This window comes from Megachile rotundata, chromosome 11 (genome assembly GCF_050947335.1).
Source record: "Megachile rotundata isolate GNS110a chromosome 11, iyMegRotu1, whole genome shotgun sequence".
NCBI lineage: Eukaryota > Metazoa > Arthropoda > Insecta > Hymenoptera > Megachilidae > Megachile > Megachile rotundata.
In genome coordinates this window covers 14,041,887-14,065,848 of record NC_134993.1, presented here as the reverse complement: position 1 = coordinate 14,065,848, position 23,962 = coordinate 14,041,887, and the positions used below count along the sequence as shown (strand labels likewise).

Genomic DNA, 23,962 nt, shown 5'->3' with positions numbered 1-23,962 from the left:
TCGATTACTATAAGCTTCACACGTTGATTCTAGGGTTAGAAGTCTATTGCAATGTCGAGAGATATGAGCTAGTTACAGACTGATTGTAGGCTCATTTAGATATCTACGTCTAGGGATATTTATACTCTAGGGATATCTGCGTGAAATTTGGACATAAGCGAAATCTAGATATATACGAAATTTTGGGATGACTATAAGGTTCAAACGTAGATTGTAGGGTTAGTTAGATATCTATGCAACGTCTAGGGATATGAGATAGGTTAATCATAGGATCACTTGTTAGATACCTACTATATCTAGATACCTGTGTCAAATTTAGGGACACCTACGTGAAATCTAGGGACATGAGGTACCCGCACCGATCGCAAGTCACTTAGGTACCTATGTCACATCTAGGGATACCTATAAACTAGATCGACCATAGGGTTACTAGACACCTATGTGCCATCTAGGGATACTGATATAATACGTAAATTAAGTTACTAGATTCCTATAAAGTACATGCACCGATTGTAAGGTCACTTGGATATCTATGCCACAATTGAGGATGCCTACGTGAAATCTAGGGAACCCTATAAGGAACATGCATCATAGGTTGCATTAATACTTGTGGAAGTGGTTCCATGGATTATAGGTTCACTTAGATATATATGTGATGTATGTGAAGTCTACAGATATGCGACATCTGATGACAGCTATGAAAAATGTAGGGATACCTATACAATTCATACGTTGATCATAGGATCCCTTAGAGACGTATGTGATACACAAGCTAAATGTAATCTTGCATTGTGCTAAATGTAGGATAACTATAAGGTACATAACCTGGTCATAGGATCACTTAGTTAACTATGCGACATCTGGAGATACCTATGCAAAATCTAGGGATACCTATGCACATAGGGACTTCTATAAACTATATACTCCGATCATATAGGAGCTGTTAGAGGATGTCTACAGAAAGTCTAGGGATAGCTACATAACAATTGTTCAAATTTATAAGGTACACACGATGATTAGAAGATATAACTTTGTGATGGTATCACGCTTACGTTCACCGCCACTAGATGGCGCATGGGACCGAGACTTTCTCGCTAGTGCTCGAGGAGCCTGTCTACTCATATATATAGTGCCAGTCCATCACTTCCATACATCCCGCGTCTAAGGACCTGCTAGGATGCCTTACTGATGAGTACACTAGCAAGTCCTTGAACGAAACACTCTCACCTCTCCTTCATTCTTTCTATAGTCCTTGCACCTTCTCCCCAAACCACCAAACCTTCATAAGTAAGTAGATACCCTAACAAATACAGTTAGGGCTAACTTGGTAATGTAACTAAGAAAATTTGAAAGGCAGAGAAGGATCACGTCGAATTCTCTAGAATTTACTAGAACTGTACAGCATGAATATAGCTTGTAATATAAATCCCTAGAAAAATCTAGGAATAACATTGGTAATATAAAGTAATTAGAGAATTTGAAAAACAAGAGAAGAAGAATCGTGTCGAATTTCTAGCATTAACTAGAATTGTGCAGCATACGTATAACTTGAGATATAAATCCCCAGAAAAACCTAGGAATAAAACCTTGACTACTAATATAACTAAAAAACTTGAAAGGCAAGAAGCATCACGTCGAATCTACTATTTACTAGAATTGTGCAAGCATAGTATAGCTTGAGATATAAATCCGTTCCACGACGTTAACTAGAAGGAATAGTTGTTTACGAGGTCTGTTCCTGGTGAGAACCATAAGTTAGCCGGAGAACGAACGGTTCGGCACAACGGTTGTTTCGGCTCGTTCGAAGGCGGGGAACGTGTATCGATCGACGAACCTTCAACGTTCTTCGAAGGTGGACTACCTTTTCGGTTTCACCTTGCACCTACGATGGACGAAGACAAAGGGCAACAGAGATTGATGAGCGGATAACCGTATAGAGAAGGCGTTACGTCGAATGAGAGAGAAAGAAGGGGTGAAATCAAGCGAATCATAAAAGGATGGGGTGGATGGATACTGGTTCTTGTCGAGAATGGGAAACTGTGAGGAGTGTAATTATGAATCAAAATTGAGCAAAGAAAATGAATATAGAAAATTGAGAACAACAAAATGAATGAAGAAAATTGGGAAAAAGAAAATGAATTTAAAAAATTGAAAGAAGAAAATGAATATAGAAAATTGAAAACACAAAATGAATAAAGAAAATTGAAAAGTAGAAAATGAATTTAAAAAATTGAAAAAAGAAAATGAATATAGAAAATTGAAAAAGGAAAATGAATATAGAAAATTGAAAAGGGGAAATGAATATAGAAAATTGAAAAAGGAAAATGCATAAAGAAAATTGAAAAGAAAAAATTCATAAATAAAATTCAAAAAGGAAAATGCATAAAGAAAATTCAAAAAGAAAAATGCATTTAAAAAAATTGAAAAGGGAAAATGCATAAAGAAAATTGAAAAGAGAAAATTCATAGAAGAAAATTGAAAAAGGAAAATTCATAGAAGAAAATTGAAAAAGGAAAATGCATAAAGAAAATTCACAAAGAGAAATGCATAAAGAAAATTGAAAAGAGAAAATTCATAAAAGAAAATTGAAAAAGGAAAATGCATAAATAAAATTCACAAAGAGAAATGCATAAAGAAAATTGAAAAGAGAAAATTCATAAAAGAAAATTGAAAAAGGAAAATGCATAAAGAAAATTCATAAAATGAAATAATTAACAAAAATTGAAAAAATCAAATGAATACAAAAAATATTAAAAATAAAATAAATGAATAAAGCGAAGAGTTAAGAACAATATAAGTCTCTGGTTTGATAAGGTAACAAATATTGCTCTACCACATAGTTCTTTGTACCTATACATATACTTCACAACCTATGTGTCTTTTAACACATATATGTATGTATCATTGCATGTGTTGTTTCCTATATATTATTTGCAACTATGAATGCGTCATTAATTTCCCAAATTTCAATATACCTTGCAACCTCAAAATTTGAACCTTGCAATCATTTTCTAAAGTGTCCATATCCAACAGATCCAGCATCATCTATGACTATGAATCCGTCATTAATTTCTCAAATTTCAATATACCTTGCGATCTCAAAATTTGAACCTTGCAATCATTTTCTAAAATGTCCATATCCAACAGATCCAGCATCAAATATGACTATGAATCTGTCATTAATTTCCCAAATTTCAATATACCTTGCAACCTCAAAATTTGAACCTTGCAATCATTTTCTAAAATGTCCATATCCAACAGATCCAGCATGAACTATGACTATGAATCTGTCATTAATTTCCCAAATTTCAATATACCTTGCAACCTCAAAATTTGAACCTTGCAATCACCCTAAAGTGTCCATATCCAGCAGATCCAGCAGATTCAGCATCCAGCTTACATCCTACACCCATTTCCACAACTTTCCATGTTTGTAAAACAACCGACAGCGATATGAGAGTCAATCTTGATGTACGAGAGTAACATGAGAGTCAATCTTGATACACGAGAGTAATATGAGAGTCGATCGTGTGAACAACCCTAATGTACAAACCACATTTTGACGTAATAACGCGTATGTTATGTAGTCCAAAAGTTGTTTGAACAGCGATCATGAATAGATCACCTGTTCAACAAGAGGATAAATTCGTGGAAGTCCTACATAAAAGAACTGTATCGAAAAGGGCTATACCGTGTCTGGTTAGCAAACGGACTAGCTAAACCTGGCAGGCATCCAAAAGCAGCGTCACCGACGACGGCCATAATCATCCTAAACGTTGCTCGAGATCGGCCCCTTTGTTCCATTTCGTTGGACTCGATAGAACGCTTCTAGAACCGAAACTTAACTTCCCTAGGTTTCTAAACGTAAGTTAGGGGTTTAGAGTCGTAACTCCTGGAGGAGGGTAACGTGAACTTAGGAGAAGGCTAAGCTACGGAAGTTCGGGAAGTCTGGTAAGGTGGGATATCTGATGAGCTCGATACATTTTCGGGAGTGAGAGTACTTGAACTGTGCTTTTAGGCTTAAATGATAATAAATAGCGTAGTATATAACGTAAGTGAATTAACGTATAACGTAAGTAACTTGATTAACGTAACTATCATAACTGACTTGAATAACATAACTATCATAACTAACTTCAATAACCTAATTATCATAACTAACTTGACTAACGTAACTATCATAACGAACTTCAATAATGTAACTATCATAACTGACTTCAATAACCTAACTATCATAACTAACTTGACTAACATAACTATCATAAGGAACTTCAATAACATAACTATCATAACTGACTTGAATAACATATCAATCATAACGAACTTCAATAACACAAGTATCATAACCAATTTGACTAACATAACTACTATAACGAACTTCAATAACACAAGTATCATAACCAACTTGAGTAACATAACTATCATACCTGACTTGAATAACATAACTATCATAACGAACTACAATAACGTAACTATTATAACTGACTTCAATAACATAACTATCATAACTGACTTGAATAACATATCAATCATATCGAACTTCAATAACACAAGTATCATAACTAACTTGACTAACATAACTATCATAACGAACTTCAATAACACAACTATCATAACTGACTTGAATAACATAACTATCATAACTGACTTGAATAACATAACTATCATAACGAACTTCGATAATGTAACTATCATAACTGACTTCAATTACATAACTATCATAACTGACTTGAATAACATATCAATCATAACGAACTTCAATAACACAAGTATCATAACCAATTTGACTAACATAACTATCATAACGAACTTCAATAACGTAACTATTATAACTGACTTCAATAACATAACTACCATAACGAACCTCAATAACATAACTATCATAACTAACTGAGCTGACATAACTATCATAACTAACTGAGCTGACATAACTATCATAACGAACCTCAATAATATAACTATCATAACGAACCTCAATAATATAACTGTCATAACTGGCTTGACCAACGTAACTATCATAACGAACCTCAATAACATAACTATCATAATTAACTTCGATAACATAATTATCATAAGTAACTTGACTAACATGATTATCATAAGTAACTTCGATAATATAACTATTACAACTAACTGCACTGATACGACTATCATAACTCACCTGACTAACATAACTATTATAACTGGCTTGACTAATATAACCATCATAACTAATTTTACAAACATGACTATCATGACCAACTTGACTAATATAACTATCATAACTGACTCGACAAACATAATTATCATATCTAACATAAAAAACAACATAATTAACAGGACTATCATAATTAATCTTGCTATCATAACTATCATGTCTATCATAACTATCATAATTATCACAACTCTCATCACTATCATAAATATTACAACTATCACAGGTATCATAGCTATCACAACTACCATAACTATCGGAACTATCATGACTATCACAGGTATCATAGCTATCTCAACTACCATAACTATCGTAACTATCATGACTATCACAGGTATCATAGCTATCACAACTATCATAAATATTACAACTATCACAGGTATCATAGCTATCACAACTACCATAGCTATCGTAACTATCATAACTATCCCAACTACCATAACTATTATAACCATCACAGTTATCAAAACCGTCATAACCACCACTCATAACTATCATAGCCATCGTAACTATCATAGCGATCATAACTAACACAACGTTGCAGTACAGCAACATACATTTTAGAATCTTTCCCTACCGCAATAACTCTTTCAAAATATATCATACTGAATAGTGACATGAAATTGCAAAACTACAACACAGTTATATTTTTAATATTCATGCGAAATAATCTCCTCAGCACTGTATCGTTACTAATAAAATAAATAATATTGAAATCTGGTCTTTCACAGAAATGACACATTTAACCCCCTGTGCTATTTATTTGTCAAATGCCTCGAAAGCATAGCTATAATAAAACAAAGAAAATTAAAGCGTTTTTTATATTCGGTGAATCTTGACTATGCAAATAATAGTTGCACCTGAATTTCAAAATGAAGAATGAAACTTGAGGAAGCTTTGTCACATTTGAACTATGAGTGCGTCACGGAATAAAGAAGAGGTTGAGGGTTAAAGTTAGAGTTCGGTACAAAGACATATTCTAAATGCTTCAGAATTAAAGTCTCATATGTTAAACTCTTATATAGATAGATTCTGAAATTTTAGGTTATGTTTTCATACCCGATCCCCTTGTACAATACCGTATCACTCGTGACGCACTCGTGATGCAGTTCACGCTAAACCATATTCACATTTTCATTGCAATTCGAGTATTCTAATTACAACAAAGAATCCTTGAAACCTAGCTTCTCCATTTTCTTCATCTGTCATATTAGTTCACATAATTAGTGACGCAACTAAATAATTGTAGGTTAAGGAGCTAATACCTCGAGAGTCGAATTATCTCATAAATGGTAATACTTTCGCATGATCCTGCAAAGTCGGCTGCACGATATAACCTCGAAACCGAACAAGTTCCAAGTTTACGCGCGCAATTTTCTGGGATATGCTAACGCGTCACTTTCGACGTAACATTACAGATTCCATAAAGAAACGATTTTAGACTACGCGGACAAAGTATCCGAGTTTCGAAATACTTTGTTTTCGCACCGGTCGTAAATCGTATTGGCCTCGATCCTCGCGTAAGCCTTCCTCGATTATCTTAACTGTGAAACCCTAATAAATCTAACCTATTTCTCCTTTCTTTCAGAAAATCCCGCGCCCTTCAACCGGCGACCAACACAACCCTTCCGCTCCGCGGACAAAGGAAACCGACGAATCTCCGCAACTTGACGCGAAATTTCACGGTCCTCCTTGACCTCTCCGCGACCCAAATATTTTCTCTTCCGATAGACCCGTTTTCGATCCTCGATTCGGCCAGGATCTCGTCCTTTCCCTTCTGCAGGGTTAGGGAGATCGAAAGCTCGATCGGTATCGGTGACGCATGCCTTGACCTATCCAGCACGGTGTCCGAGCTCCCAAAGGTTAGCATCGGATTGATCCACGCGTTCCACTTAACACACTGGAGGATCGGTCGAACGAAAAATGTCCCCTGACCTTGCGCCGTGAGACTGGCGTGAATACACCACTTAAGTCCACACGTTCGGAGCGGTCCACTCCCAAACTCGCGTGATCTGACCGGTGTGACACGGGTGAAGAAGTGAATGGGACAGTGTGCAAGAGGGAAGGGCGCACCACGCGCTCGATCGGCGCCGGATCGGAAAAACTTGGGATCGTACCGAGTTACGTCCTGGCGGTACGTGCGTTGCTCGACGTCGTTATCCGTCCCGTGGCAGGGTGGTTCCGTCCATCGCGTTTCTGGATCGTATCGCCCCGAGGATCGATCGTGGTCGGGTGCACACGCGCTGACCGGTTGCGGTACGCGTTCGGAAAACGCGTCCCAGACACCTTCGGGGACGTCCCAGGATAATGGACGCAGGATCTTTTTCCAGATGGAAGATGCACCTTGTCCTTGCCTCGTCGAGGCAGAGGGAGAGCGCGCGCGCGCCCCTTTATCAAGCAGACGGAAACCGAAAGCCGACCGTACGGCAGGCTGACCGAGTGGCGACTGAGACTCACCCTCTGTGGCGGCGCTGACTACCCCCGAACACCCTACCCTCTTTTGCTTCGAGAACTCCCTCCACGCAACCCTCTTCCCTACTCCGCAATCCGACCGACGTTGCGTGACTCCGTCGATTCGGATATCTCTGTTCGTCGCTCGTACCGGTTTTCCACGATTTTCCCTCTTCTTATAGGATAACGTTCCTCTCGGTAAATACTGCTTTTGTATTAACTCTCGTTCGATCATTTCGAACAAACCTAATTCCGTAATACCATGTACCTGGCCATCTTAGGACCGTGTACGAAAATTTCACTGTTACGGCTATGACGTTACTCCATATGCAAAATTGTCTTAGGTCAAAATTATTACTGAGTTGATGACGACATACGTGGCAATTTACCGTCGTGATTAATTGTGTGATGAACGATTGAGAACACTAAGGAAAGGTAAAATGTTAATTTTGTAACTAAAACTGTAGTGTGTGTCATGGGTGCGTCACGAGTGCGTCATGAGTACGTCACGAGTGCATCGTAGGTGCGTCATGGGTGCGTCGGAGATACAATAAGAGTGCGTCGTAGGTGCGTCAGAGATGCAATAAGAGTGCGTCATGGGTGCGTCGTGACTTCCTGCCTAGTGCGTCAAAAGTAAGTCATGGGTGCGTCACGAGTGCGTCCGGACTTCATCTCTAGTGCGTCATGGGTGCGTCAAAGATGCAATAAGAGTGCGTCATGGGTGCGTCGTGACTTCCTATCTAGTGCGTCGAGTAGTCATGGGTGCGTCATAGGTGCGTCGTGTGTGCGTCACGACTTCATGTCTAGTGCTTCATGGGTGCGTCAGAGATGCAATAAGAGTGCGTCGTGTGTGCGTCCTGCCTTCCTGCCTAGTGCGTCAAGAGTAAATCATGCGTGCGTCACGAGTGCGTCACGATGCGTTTCTTATAAAATTCTTGCAATTATATGCTGTTCGTTATAATGTATACTTCAGATACAATATTCTTAGAAACATATGTTATTTCTCACAATGTATACTTCTAGCACAATGTCCAATACGATGTTCAGATCAGCACGTTGTTTCTGACAACGTATACATCCGACACAACGTCCTCAGGATAACGATCGCTAAGAATACGGTTCAAGACTCTCGACGCGTCCCCCGTCGAAAGGGTGCGTACAAGATGGACCTAACGACACTTGCGGGACGAATTATCGAACCACACAAGGATCCACCGCGAATGTTATCCCACGCCCGATGGAATTATAGACACCCTTATACAGCATCCGTGAAGTGCCCATACACAAGGTAACTAGAGGTTCCGTGTCCAAAATAGCGTCTTTGTCTCCGCGGACGAATAGAGGCCTCTAGGTACCGATCTTCGCGCCTACTTCTTAACCTTAACCTACAATTTTCTAGGCAGCCGCTTTCACGGTTAACTAATTATTACTGCCATGTTAACATTGTGACGGTTTTCGGAATTCGTCAAGTGTCGGATATTTTGTTATGTAGTCAAACATTTGATGTGATGGAAGTCTTCAGTACAGTCTTGAGTACACTCGTGACGCACTGGTGACGCACTGGTGACGCACTGGTAACACACTCTTAACCTACTGATGACGCACCCATGACGCACTCGTAATCTACTCGCGACGCACCCATGACGCACTTATGATGCTTTCGTGAAGCAGCCATGACGCACTCCTGACGCACTCGTGACCTACTGATGACGCGCCCATGACGCACTCGTAATCTACTCGCGACGCACCCACGACGCACTCGTAATCTACTCCTGACGCACTCATGACGCACTTATGATGCTTTCGTGAAGCAGCCATGACGCACTCCTGACGCACTCGTGACCTACTGATGACGCGCCCATGACGCACTCGTAATCTACTCGCGACGCACCCACGACGCACTCGTAATCTACTCCTGACGCACCCACGACGCACTCGTGATGCATTCGTGACACGTCCATGACGCACTCCTGACGCATTCGTGATCTACTCATGACGCACTCCTGACGCACCCATGTATCACAATGTAACTGTAGTGTTTAGTAACCATATCTGAACTAACCAATGTTTGTCACAATCTGACTGTAGTGTTTGTCACAAGTGACACAATATTACAGGGTAAGTTATCAATCTCGATGAGCAGGTAAGAATGCTTAGTACGTTCTATAGTTCATACGATGGTAAACCCTTGGAACCCATAATTTCAGGGGCGAGCAGGTGTACATTAGTAATGCGTCTACCTACGAGAAATAGCCGGTTTACCACCGGTATATTTTTCTGTTCGGGCTTCATTGAAAACCATTACCATTATTGTTAGCATTTGTGGAACAAGGAGTTAAGAAGCGTGGAATAAAAATGTTTATTTGGTTTCTTCATGGACGGTCAGGTGTGAAATACTTCATTTTGATGGGAAGTTAAATATGGCGGACCTGCGCTAAACCACCTATGAAGAAACACATCATTTTTCTAATTGTTAAAATAAAAATTGTGGAAGAGTATTAGTTAAACATTAATCATGTATTGGATATAAAGTTTAATACAAAGTATTCATTTATGACATTCATAAATAATAATATTTTTAAGACATCAATGTTGCAAGTGAGGTTAGGTTATTTTTTCTTGCGCCTCGTACACTTATCTTTTTATAAACATTCAATCCTACGAAAAATAATAGTTTGTACAAAAGTTGTAAATCAGTAGGTTTAGTATTTTTTAACAGACTTGTTTTCGATGTTCGAAACGAAGCTTCGATAAAGGGACAATGTTTCAACGTGGTTTCGACAACGGACCAAATTCCGCGAACGTATTCCTCCAGACATAACGCCGAGGAGCGACAAAGTGCCAGGGGCGTCTCATTATCCGTGAAACGTGTTTTCATCGCTTTAACGAACCACCCTTTAATTACTTCACCGACGATATACACGCTTCGGAATTGCGGCTGACAAGCTACTCGCGAAACCTTCGCGGGAAGAGGATTAGACGATGTTATGTCGATTCGTTAAGCGTGGCAAAGAAACTCGATTCCTGAACGGGAATCTTTATTTCTCTGTCGAGTTTATTCTAAGATCGGTTACTAGAAATCTCAAGAAGGTTCACAGAAAGAAATTTCGAAAGTTTACTGAGAGAAATTTTGTAGAATTTCGATCACTCTTCAAAGTCGAATTACGGAAAGCTTTTGGTTTCCTTAACCTACAATTTTCTAGCCAACTGCGTTATTCACTAGCTAATTATTTCTGCGGCACGAAGACATTAAGGTTAGGACATTAAGACGTTAGAATAAAGTGTTAACGTTACATAACCAGCAATCCTCGATTGCCCACATTAGAATTAGAATCGAACGGAAAATTGCAGTGAAAATACGAGTCTGATCCGAATTGCACCGTGCGTCACGAGAGTGGTACTCTGCAAGGCAAGGGTGGTAATCTAGGATCTAGACATCGAACGAGATCGAGATAAGGGTTCAAGATCAAGGGGTGGTCGAGGCGATCGAGACGTTCCTGAATAAAGGAGAACGAAGGAGGGTCGGTTCGATCGAAGTTGTCGAAGGGAGGGCGCCACCTTGCCGACCACCCCATTTTCCACTTATCACCCTATCGTTACCTGTTTGTCATTCAACGTCACCTGTTAACCGACTTATTTTTCAAAACCTGTTCCCGTACATTAATCTTATCCTTTCTCGACATTTTTCACTCCATATATGTTTTCGGAATTGTACGTTTTCGATGTTAAACCTGTACGAACGTGATACCGTTGCAACATTGTTAACGCGTATCTGTTTCCTTTGCTTCGGTCGTGGCTTGTGGCGTTGCACATTGATCATGTGCTTTGTATGGTCGTTAATATTGAAGTATCAATTTGTGGTGATGGGCAATTGTATCTGGAACTGCAATATCGTGACGCACTCGTGACCTACTCATGACGCACTCGTGACGCATTCATGACGCACTTGTGAGGGACTGGTGACGCATTCGTGACGCACTTCTGAGGGACTGATGACGCACTTGTGACGCAATCATGACGCACTTGTGAGGGACTGCTGACGCACTTGTGACGCACCCTTAACTTACTCATGACGCACTCACGACGCACTTCTGACCTCATGACGCACCCATGACGCACTTCATGTGCACTCGTGACGCACTCATGACGCACATCCGACGCACTCGTGACCTACTCATGACGCACTCGTGACCTACTCATGACGCACCCGTGACGCACTCGTAGTCTACTCGTGACGCACTTCCAACGCACTCGTGACCTACTCATGACGCACCCGTGACGCACTCGCAGCCTACTCATGACGCACTTCCGACGCACTCGTGACCTACTCATGACGCACTTCTGACGCACTCGTGACCTACTCATGACGCACCCGTGACGCACTCGTAGTCTACTCGTGACGCACCCATGACGCACTTCTGACGCACTCGTGACCTAGTCGTGCCGCACCCATGACGCACTCGTAACCTACTCGTGACGCACCCGTGACGCACTCGTGGCCTACTGATGACGCACCCGTGACGCACTTGTGACGCACTCCTGATCTACTAACGACACATTCATGACGCACTCATGACGCACACTACAATTGGTATGGGATAAACATTCAGATATTCACTCCAATTGAATGTTGAGTGCAAACTCGCAATCTTTATAATCTAGAATGAAAACAAAATGAACATTTTAGCTTTCCTTAGTGTTCTCAATCGCTTAACTCGCAATTCATCACGATAGTGAATTGCTATATACATCGTCATCAATGTATCTAGCAATAATTTTAACCCAACACAATATTCCATATATGACACTGTTATAAAAGTGAAATTATCGTGGTTCTATTCGACGTAAATTTCACCTAGTAAAAGTCAAACACGATCCGAAATGAAAAGTTTCGAAAGAGAAACTTGAGAGATTTACAAGTTTCGATGGAGCCTCGCAATTCCATAGACGCAGAGGGAAAGAGGGAGTGCATTTACAGTCCGCCGAGAAATCGTTAAGCGAATGTGTAATTTCGTTTGGTCCTGGCTAATGCGCGTCACAAGGGCCTTTCTGAACCAGCCCGAATTCAATTACACCCCTGGCTATAAGATAATTGAAGCTGTACCTGCATCCTCCGTTATCGTTTTGTATCTTTAACGCCCGACGAAAGACTCCGACTTTCTTTCGAGCGTATTGAAATGAGACACCGAGCTCGATCAAATGAAATTAACTAAACAGATTAAAAGTTAAGAAACTGCTTTGAAATTCGATTAACCTCGATAGTTCGCGCTCTCGCCGACAGGGGGATCGATGGGACGAGTTTCTCGCTGGCACCGGTACGACCTTTCGTCCAAACGCAATTTTGTTTATTATACTTGCGTTAGAAAAATATCTAACGCTGATGTGCATTGCGAAAGATTCTCGGATTTAAACGCGTTAATTTGAAAAGCTAAATTCGTTTTACAGATATGAAGAGCGTAACATGGAGTAGCGGAAAAAGGGATGAAAACGATACAGGACGGTAGGTCGTTAACGAGCACGCCGACGTGCTTCTTGACGACAACGAAGGAAGCATTGATATTCCCGGCACGATCGTACACCGTGTTACTTAATATCTTCTTTTTTTTTTCCTTTTCCAGGTTGCTGTAGAGTCGAGATTCCGCTCGTCATTTGGTATGCCATTAATTAATTTGGGCCTCGAGAGCCAGCCAGACGCGAGCGACTCGCAATTAGTGTCAGAGAATCAGAATGCACGTGTCTGCCAACTGCTCACGTAAATATTTCTCCTGGTTCTGACTTATCTTTTAACCTCCTGCTAAACAGATTTTCTTCGAACTATTGACTTAATTACGTACGTCATAATTTAACTTTCACCTCCTTCTTTCTCAGTATACAAATATTTCTCCATATAAAATATTACGTAATAATAAATAACGTGTATAATATAAATATATTACATAAATTTCTAATATCATAAATTTTGTTTAATTTTGTAGAAATCGAAGAGACATCGTTCCTGATCCATCGAAGAAAAAGCAACCGAAGAGCTTCGTTTTGGAACAGAATTTTTATGGGACTGCAACGAAGTTAATCGAGTCCAAGTTGGCGAACGCAATGCGGAAAAGCAGGACCTGGTGGTGGTTGTGCGTGCACGCGCACGCAAAACGGAACCTCTTGGATCGTGACCCGCGTCACGTGACCTTGATCTACTTTTTCCTCCCCCTTCCGCTGTTTCCTTCTTTTCAATGAACGCTAAAGGGAAACGGTAGTACATTTGGCTACAACGTGGCTTCCTTTAGTCCTCCAGTGGAGAACCAGAAATTCCACATTTTTGATTTTCTGAAAACCAAACATATGAACCCTTTCCAATTTTCTAATTTCTACAAATCCTCTGGTGTACATCCTCTTGTGTAAATTAAAAAGTTTATAAGCCAGTGGTAAAATGTTTGCACTAAAAAATTTTATTCATCCATATATTACATCTTAAACTTATATCGTACCACACTGTACATACATTGTACATTGTATTATTGTACTCAACAGCTTAAGGAACAACGAAACAACCCTACAAAAGACAGTCCTAATTTGTAACAAGTCCTAATTGAACGGTTATTAAATATACGCTTCAAAATTCCTGCCATCATTTATTTAAAACAACTCAAACATGAACACAAAAATAACAATTACTTTATTTACATGTTACAAAGCTTAAAAACAAGCTTAGTTCGTAGGCTTCTTCTCTTGGGACTCTTCTTTCTCAAGCAGGGCACTTTGGATACCAACTTTCTTTAACTCCTCCACGAGCTCTCCGTTCTTGTGCATCTCCAACAGTATGTCACATCCTCCCACGAACTCTCCGTTTATGAACACCTGTGGTATAGTAGGCCAATTGGAAAAGTCCTTAATACCTGGATGTACAAGATAATAAAGTTTGTTAAAAGTTACGTTTGCTGTGTAACAGCTAATGCTTTGTTACAGAGCTTAATACTGAGGAGACTTTTATTTGGAACGATAGTAACCTTGTCTCAACTGTTCATCTTCAAGAACGTCATGAGCATCATATTTCACATCGTGCATCCTTAGTATTTGTACGACAGCATTGCTGAAGCCACACTTGGGACTGTCCGGAACACCCTTCATGAACACGACCACTTTGTTCTTCTGTATAATACAATTAACACGTCATAAAGTAATTAACAAAGAATGAAATCAATAGGAACTTTCTTTGAATCAAAATTAACCCTTACACCCTTCCATTAAAATAAGTATAATTAATTAAATCATAAGGTAGGATTATATAACGCTTATCAATTAAAGTTAAGCAACAATTAAGATAATTATAAGTAAATATATTGCGTTGCAAACATTTCGCAAGACTGCTTACCTTTACAAGGTTAGCAATCTTGTCGACATTTGTCGACATATATCTAATACGATTACAAATTCTGAAAGGAAACATTTTGATGACAATGATGTTTAAAAACTCCTGAATATGATTTAAATGTTTAAAGGAAAACAATGAATTAGGTTAACCGGTAAACTCATTGATCACGAATGGACTACGCCATCTTAGATTTCGACGTCATTGTTAAACAATACGTTAGCGGCATCTGGCAGTAAAACTTGAATTGTTTCAAAGAAAAAATATTTACCGGCTTATTAACTGAAAATTTTGGCTTTATAATGACTAAATAATATTTTATGAGTATAATAGGATATCATAATTCGCGTATGAGTATTATTTTGTGGACCTGAAAAAAGATTGAGCTACTGATGGAACTACGAAAATACAAAATCTCGATTTTCTCAAAAACTATACATTTTTTTGGATTTCTGAAAAGTACAAATTGTTCTGTGTCCTAAAAGCTATCGAATGTGTGTAATTACAACGCTGTAAGTCAATTATTAAAGAAGTTGAAAATTATTGCATTTTATGGACATTAAAAAGTCCGTCCATCTAGCGGTGAAAGTTGGAACTACAAAAACACAAAATATCGATTTTCTCGGAAACTAGACATTTTTTCGCAATTCTGAAAAGTACGAATTGTTCTATGTTCTCAAAGCTATCGAATGAGTGTAATTACAGCGCTCTAAGTGCATTATTAAAAAAGTTGAAAATTATTGCATTTTATGGACCTAAAAAAGTGTAGCCACCTAGCGGTGAAAGTTGGAACTACGAAAATAGAAAATATCGATTTTCTCGGAAACTAGACATTTTTCCGCAATTCTGAAAAGTACAAATTGTTCTATGTTCTGAACGCTATCGAACGAGTGTAATTACAGCGCTCTAAGTCTATTATTAAAGAAGTTGAAAATTATTGCATTTTATGGACATTAAAAAGTCCGTCCATCTAGCGGTGAAAGTTGGAACTAATTTCAGTATATGGAACTACAGTACCCTTACATTTTTCGAATTTTACGACTTTTCTGACACGGTGGTGCTACCTGAACATTATCCAATTAATTAATAGTGTTTTTGTAAGTAATTTAGTGCATATTTTACCTCCTAAACTAAAGAAAATCAATATTAATTGACTTCGATAAATATGAAGCATATTGATGACGTCATCGTAAACCGTTGTCGGCTGAGTTCACTCTAAAATTCATTATTTTTCGACTTAGAGCACTTATTATGCAACAAATTCATCAGGAAAGCAATACTAATTACTTTTAGATCATTTCTGAAGTGTCTACATGCCCGAAAAGTCAATAAATACGAAATTTGTATTCTACCTATACTGAAATTAGTTCCAACTTTCACCGCTAGATGGACGGACTTTTTAATGTCCATAAAATGCAATAATTTTCAACTTCTTTAATAATGCACTTAGAACGCTGTAATTACACTCATTCGATAGCTTTCAGAACATAGAACAATTTGTACTTTTCAAAATTGCGGAAAAATATTTAGTTTCTGAGAAAATCGATATTTTGTGTTTTCGTAGTTCCAACTTTCACCGCTAGGTGGCTACACTTTTTTAGGTCCATAAAATGAAATAATTTTCAACTTCTTTAATAATAGACTTAGAGCGCTGTAATTACACTCGTTCGATAGCGTTCAGAACATAGAACAATTTGTACTTTTCAGAATTGCGAAAAAATATCTAGTTTCCGAGAAAATCGATATTTTGTGTTTTCGTAGTTCCACTTTTCACCGCTAGGTGGCTACACTTTTTTAGGTCCATAAAACGCAATAATTTTAATTTTCTTTATTAACGGTTTCAACGTGTTATTATGGCATTATTTCTGTTCTATTAAGGATATTGAACATTTTAAAAAGTCCAAAACAGTATAAAAACCTTTAATTTTCCAGAAAATCGCAATTTTATATCTTGACAGGTGTACATCGTACTGACAGATGGCGCCATTTTTATCGTGTTCGACCTATTTCAATTAATATTCATTTTTTGCACTGCTACGCTACAATACTCTCCACAAACTCGTCTTATTTGACCTTAGTATGTTTTCCTTACAATTATAAACCCTACAGAGTCCCGAAATAGTCAAATTTATTAAAAATGTAAAGTGCTATTTCTCTGTCCACTGTTAGATGACTAAGCTTTCTATAACCATTTATATTTAACTCTATTTTTCCAGTATGAAGCTTCATACTTACCGTACAGCCATTTCTGAAACTCCTGCGTGACTGTAGATCAGCTACAAAATATACTTACCGTAACACTGCTTTATTTTATCAAAAGAGATACTTGACTCAATACTTCATCACGTGACGAAGGTTCCTGTACATTCTGCTTTCCAAAGCTGCGACGAACAAAGCTTTAAACCGCCGTTTCCCAAAGGTTCTCAAATATTTTTAGCTTATCGAATGATTTTATGAAACAGCGTTATCAACGATTCAAATTAAATAGTTATCACGGTCCGATTAAAAATATAGTTTTACACAGAAGCTCAAAGTTTGCTCGACTTGCAATGATTTAAGCAAATTAAATTCTTAGCAAACGTGACGACATCAAATTTCCAAGAGTGACTTTCTCCGACGTCTAATTTTAGATCGAATTTCGGGAACATAAAAGCGAAATTGTTCTCGTGTAAAAAATACTGCGACATAATTTAACCTCAGGTTAGTTGACGCAATTACATCTTGCAACGATTATATAAGCGTGTACATGCAAATTTCAGTAATTATATAAGATTAGAAATAGTGGTTAAATAAAAAACGCAATTGCACGATTGTAGCTTGTAAAGATTTTTGAATACGTGATATTTAACTCTTTGCACTATTTCCACGAGCCTCGGTCGTGACACTCTCATGACACAGTCGTGTAGTCGTGACGCACCTATGACGCACTTGTATTTAAGCTGATTTTACTCTGATTTTAATAGTGATTGAATAGAAAACTCAGTTGCACGATTATAGCTTCTACAAATTTTTGAATACGCGATATTTAACTCCTTGCACTGTTTTCAGTCTCGTGACGTACTCATAACACTAGTGTACTCACGACGCACCTACGACGCACTAGTATTTAAGCTGATTTTACTCTGATTTTAATAGTGATTCAACAGAAAACGCAGTTGCATTATTATAGCTTCTACAGATTTTTGAATACGCAATATTTAACTCCTTCCACTGTTTTCAGTCTCGTGACGCACTCATGACACTAGTGTACTCACGACGCACCTATGACGCACTTGTATTTCAGCTGATTTTACTCTGATTTTAATAGTGATTAAATAGAAAACTCAGTTGCACGATTATAGCTTCTACAAATTTTTGAATACGCGATATTTAACTCCTTGCACTACTTTCAGTGTCGTGACGCACTCATGACACTAGTGTACTCATGACGCACCTACGACGCACTAGTATTTCAGCTGATTTTACTCTGATTTTAATAGTGATTGAATAGAAAACTCAGTTACATTATTATAGCTTCTACAGATTTTTGAATACGCGATATTTAACTCCTTGCACTATTTTCAGTCTCGTGACGCACTCATGACACACTAGTGTACTCATGACGCACCTATGACGCACCCATGACACTCGAATTTCAACTACGACTTTACTCGGATTTTTAATACGCTTCAATACGAAGTTCAATAATTTGCATAGTCATCTATTGCATAATATATAATTGACATAACACTTCTTCTTTGTCTGTGTAAATATGATAGATCAGTTCTGACGCATCTGACAAGTCACAGTGCAAGAGGTTAATTTTGAGATACAAAAATCATAACGATTTACAGTTTTTCGTACGGTGTACATATATTTTGCTCGTTTTCGGAAACAGCATTCAGTCTAGCATTTCAACGGATTCATAAATGATACAGCTGTGTAACCCCATTTCACCGCAGTCGCTTCAAATTCGATCTACGTTCGTGGCCTACTTTAGAGGTCCGTATACGTAACGCAAAGAATCTTGACAGCGATATTTCATAGATTATCATTAAAAATGGTCTCCTGTCCAGGCGGGGTTCGTGCGATTTTTAAATAAAGGAACTGCAGACATTGCCTTTCGATGGAATACTTGTTATATGGCATAAATGATACATCTCCCTGAAAGAAAATAAATAAATAAATAAATAAATAAGAAAAAAAATAGTTTATAATATAACTATTTTAATATAACAATAATAATTCACTTTAACAAATTAATACTTTTACTATTTTAGTTACTATTTTAATTAATAATTATTTTGATATAACTTGTTTGACAATATTCTTGCATACAATTTTTTTATAAATATTTTTTAGTACAATTTGTGCTAGGAAATTATTCTTGACATCTTAGAAATGTAACTAGAATTATATAATTAGAAATATAATATAATTTGTATAAATTATAACCTAACCTAACCTAACCACATAATTTGTACAAATTATATTATTGAATATTCTTGTTTGAAATATTTTTTAATACAGTTTCTGTTAAGAAATTATTCTTCATATCTTATAAATATAATTAAAATTATATAATTATGAACATAATATAATTTATATAAATTAAATTTGTATTATTTATATAAATTAATTTGTATTATTTGTATTACTTTGTATAATATCTTTATCCTATACCTTGTGTAATTTATTTACAATATAAATTAAAAGAATGACTGTATATTTCAGTTCACTAAGAACGTCCATTTACCTTACCTATCTCGACCTCCATCTTTACTATAATATGTTCGTCAATTTAGTGTTAAAACGTAAATTTTAATTCCGTAAAAACCGCGTCAGGTAGCCGCACCCACGCACTCGTTATTTTGACGCGATGATTTTCTTGCTCTGACGTAACGGTGAAAAATGGTTGGAGAGGGGAGGAGGTAAACTCGTTAACCGATAACACGTCGGCGGCGCGTGGTTGTCCTTTCGAAAGCTATGACGTCAGGTTGAAATCATGGTCAGCTGGTGAGTGATCGCCATGGAAACTCCGTGGCCGGTGTACCCAGTAGCGACGCCCGGCGCCCCGACGCCCGGAGATACGCCCACGCGACATTTTCACGTTCAACGCCGGCTTTATATCGAAGTCGTTGCGATAGGTCGGGAAAGCTCGAAAATAGCAACAGGTAAAAATATTAAAAAATATTCGCCGCAGAATCCCGCCAATCCTCTCTCTTCAAATTCCAGTGCTTTTTCATTCTGCGAATATTATTTAAAAAGAAATGAGCGAACAACAGGTGTCGATTATATATTCTCTTTCGTTACTCGACCGTATAATACAATTACTTTAATTCAAACATATTAACTCTTTTAACGGAAATAAATTTCACACAAAATTTTATTTTAACCTACTTGCTTTTTTTGCTTTAAAGTTTCTGGACCTCGGATGTCAGAAGGGTTTACAGGACCTTGAAAAGGGATACCGTCCTTGAATATAAAGTTCACAGGCATACAATTTCCATTCACCAACTTACCTAAAAATAAACAGAAATTCAGGCATCGAATTTTCTAGAAGCTTCGTCCATCTTATTTCTACACCGCGAAAATTAAATGCTAGTTAACGCATTTTCGTTGGTGAAAGATACACGGTTTCCTATTCACGGAGAAACTGGAAACTCCCGTTGTACGAGCTGTACGAAAAACTGTAACGCGTCGTTTCATCGGATAGCTGGAAACGCAAGCTGGCAACGCCGACGAAACTTTTCGCTTACTTGCGAGTCCCGTAAAACGGTTATCCGCGTCGTGGTGGGGGACAGAAGCAACAGTTATAAATAAACTGCTACTGAGATTTTTAACTCACAATATTTACTATTATTTATTTCACGCAACTTGTTTAGCATAAATATATTTACTATTTTACGTTTTTGACACTAAACATGTTTTCGAAAACTCTAGCTGCGTATAGACGCACTTGTTTTGCCGCCATTTTGTTTACATATGCATCTGTCAAATATCTTCCGAAATTGACGTCATTAAACATGAAGTAATTCTGTCGAAAAATACCTGACGATAAAATAGAATATTCGTGATGAAGTTTACTGAAAGTGCTGTACTTGTAAAAATTTCATTTTCAAATTTTTTTAAATCTTCATAATCGAATTTACGAAATCGATTTGTCGAGATGACCATAAACAAATGCAACTGTCGTTAGAGGTATTCGGACAGAGATTATCGGCACTGGCATCCGAAGCAAACGAAAAGGACGTTCGTAGGAGAAAACGATTCGAACGAAGAAACACGAGCGTGGCACGCGCGACGAGGAAGGAGAAATCTTACGCTTTACGCCGCGATTCCTTTCGAGGTCGAACGAGAAGGAAACAGAAGACCGGTCGGTCAGCCGTTCGGGCGCGTACGTAACGGACGGAGGCACGCGACGGAAACAAGAAAACTTATCGCGTAACGCGCGTACGTCGTGCCCCCTGTCGATAACAAATCCTAAAACACTGTCAAAAATACTTTAAGAAAGCCTGTCGACAAATCTTGTAATTCAGGGAATTCAAACTTAGGCTATAGACAGTATAGTTTGACAGCAAACCAGAGCTAAATGACCAAAGCTTTTTTAGTAGTCTTCCATTTTATTCTTGTCTTCTATTTTAAGTTACAAAATTTGTTCAGGTAATTAAATCTATGCTGATCCTCATGAATATGAAGAATTATTGTGGATATTATTTTATTGCATTTATTTATTTTTCAATGACGTTTTCTATTTTAAAGTAAATTTTGAGATAGTGATTTTGAAGTGTGAATTGTACTGAATGCATATCAACTTATGACGCAATCATGACGCACTCAGGACGCACTCATGGTACAATCATACTGATTTATTTTAATTTTAGAAATCTTTTATTATAAATTACAAAATTTGTTCAGGTAATGAAATCTATGTTGATCCCCATGAATATAAAGAATTATTATGGATATTAATTTATTGCATTTATTTATTTGTCAATGACGTTTTCAATTTTAAAGTAAATTTTGAAATAGTGATTTTGAAGTGTGAATTGTACTGACTGCATATTAACTCATGACGCAATCATGACGCACTTATGATACAATCATACTGATTTATTTTAATTTTAGAAATCTTTTATTATAAATTATAAAATTTGTTCAAGTAATGAAATCTATGTTGATCTTCATGAATATGCAGAATTAATATGTACATTAATTTATTAAATTGTTTATTTATCTTTTAATGTCATTTTCAATTTTAAAATAAATTTTATGACAGCAATTTTGAAATGTGAATTATACTGGTTTATTTTAAGATAATAATTTTGAAGTGAGGATTGTACTAATTTATTTTAAGATAGTAATTGTGAAGTGTGAATTATGCAGGTGGGTTTAATGTTAACATTCGATAAAAACGATTGTTGAAAAAGACTTGAGGAGCGAGTTTCGAAAATCGGAGAAAACAATGCAAAACGTAGACGGTTCGGAAAGAGGAAGGAGCGTAATGAAATACCGCGAGGAAAAGAATAAACGGAAGGGGCTAGAGGAAAGAGAAAGAGAGAGTGTAGCGCGAGGGGGGAGAGAGTGCCACGCGACTCGGCGGCGAAAGAGAGAGAGGAGGATAGAGAGGATAACGGCGCGAAAGGGGGAAGTAAATCGAGTGGCTCGTCGAGCGGCGGGCGGTGGGTTTGGCGAGAGAAATAAGGGGGACGAGGACAAACGAGGAGGGGCGCTTCGCTCCGCTTGGTGGCGCGAGCGAATCATCAGGGCCGTATGCCGGAGAGCACGCGACACGCGTTCCGGGAGCCATGGCTTCGCGCGTGACCTTAACCCTTAACCGCCATGGTTAATAAAAGTCACGAACCATGTAAACGCGAACACGCGTTTTACGATACGCATCGAACTACAAACGTCTCGTATGCGATTTAATCGAACAATGTTCTATTATTTCTACGTTATAATAACTCGGAATCTTTATCGAGGTCCGAATGTACCAGAGTACAGTCCTCGAAGGACGGGGAAAGAGAAACGCGTCTGGGGAATAGAGTGGGATACGAGTTGCAAGAGAGCAACTGAAACAGAGAGCGAAAGAGGATTCGCGAGTGCCCCGCGGACTCTGTATTAACGCTCGCGGACTACAAAGCGTCATGGAGAAAGATAAGACGCGTATAATACTGCGCGGCGGTTTTACGGAAAATAAGCAGATTTCAAATTCGATTACCGAATCAAGCATTTATTTAAACATACTTATAGTGGACAGGGGACACATACGAATTTATGAATACACTCATGTTGTCTTCAGACTCAACGTAACCCTTAAATACATACTATTGCAATATTGCATCATAGTTATATTTTTACAACGGTTTCAAAATATGTTATACTGATTGGTGATATTTGAGGTTGCAGAAATGTAGCACAATTTATATTTTACATTTTATATTTTATATTGTATATTTTATATTTTATATTTTATATTTTATATTTTATATTTTATATTTTATATTTTATATTGTATATTGTAATTTTATATTTTATATTTTATATTTTATATTGTATATTTTATATTTACAGTTATATTTTTAACACACATGAAATCACTTGAACGGTATCATTACAACTGAAATATATATTGAAATCTCCGTTTGATAACATCGGATATGATCGCCTCGGTTCGAGTCCGTTAATCGAGACGGTGCCGAGCGACGAAACGACGCGTTACGTTCTACTTCAGTCCTATTTATCTTAACAATGTCCGTTAGCTCCCGTGGTCTTCGTCGACAAAATTCGATTCCCAAAATTACCTTTCGCTCTCGATTATATCAGGATTTTTACCGCACCCTGTATAGGAGAAAAAGGTAGGAAGAAAGGAAGAGAGAGCGTGTCAGAGAGAAAGAGGGAGAAAGTATCGTTAGAGAGAAAGGGGTGCGAATAGTTGGCACGGTGCGGCGCGGCAAAGACGAAGGCGAACGCTGCGA

General features: G+C 37.9%; 3 protein-coding genes across 18 annotated transcripts in view; 1 reads left to right on the top strand and 2 right to left on the bottom strand.

Annotated features, from left to right (window-relative positions):
- Positions 1 to 7,830, bottom strand: part of eag (potassium voltage-gated channel protein ether a go-go) — a 59,216-nt gene extending 51,386 nt beyond the window's left edge. For 6 of the 11 annotated variants that reach the window (XR_013039912.1, XR_013039913.1, XR_013039914.1 and 3 more), the window contains exon 1: positions 7,312 to 7,830. The gene's annotated coding sequence lies outside the window, so the exon portion shown is untranslated. The remainder of the gene's footprint in view (positions 1 to 7,311) is intronic. The other 5 variants (XM_076537351.1, XM_076537352.1, XM_076537353.1 and 2 more) reach the window with 2 other exon arrangements.
- LOC105664394 (uncharacterized) overlaps positions 1 to 14,258 on the top strand; it is a 41,793-nt gene extending 27,535 nt beyond the window's left edge. For all 6 annotated transcript variants that reach the window (XM_076537404.1, XM_076537409.1, XM_076537406.1 and 3 more), the window contains 2 exons: positions 13,264 to 13,397; positions 13,621 to 14,258. In XM_076537404.1, coding sequence (XP_076393519.1) covers positions 13,264 to 13,397; positions 13,621 to 13,873 — 387 coding nt within the window. In that variant the 3' untranslated portion in view covers positions 13,874 to 14,258. The remainder of the gene's footprint in view (positions 1 to 13,263; positions 13,398 to 13,620) is intronic.
- Grx5 (Glutaredoxin 5) lies at positions 14,063 to 15,208 on the bottom strand. The gene is made up of 3 exons (XM_003700561.3): positions 15,009 to 15,208; positions 14,644 to 14,785; positions 14,063 to 14,532 (listed from the first exon to the last, which is right to left on the bottom strand). Exons 1-3 carry the CDS (start codon positions 15,081 to 15,083, stop codon positions 14,345 to 14,347), a joined length of 405 nt encoding a protein of 134 aa, XP_003700609.1. The 5' UTR covers positions 15,084 to 15,208; the 3' UTR covers positions 14,063 to 14,344.
- Positions 15,209 to 23,962: the final 8,754 nt, after the last annotated feature.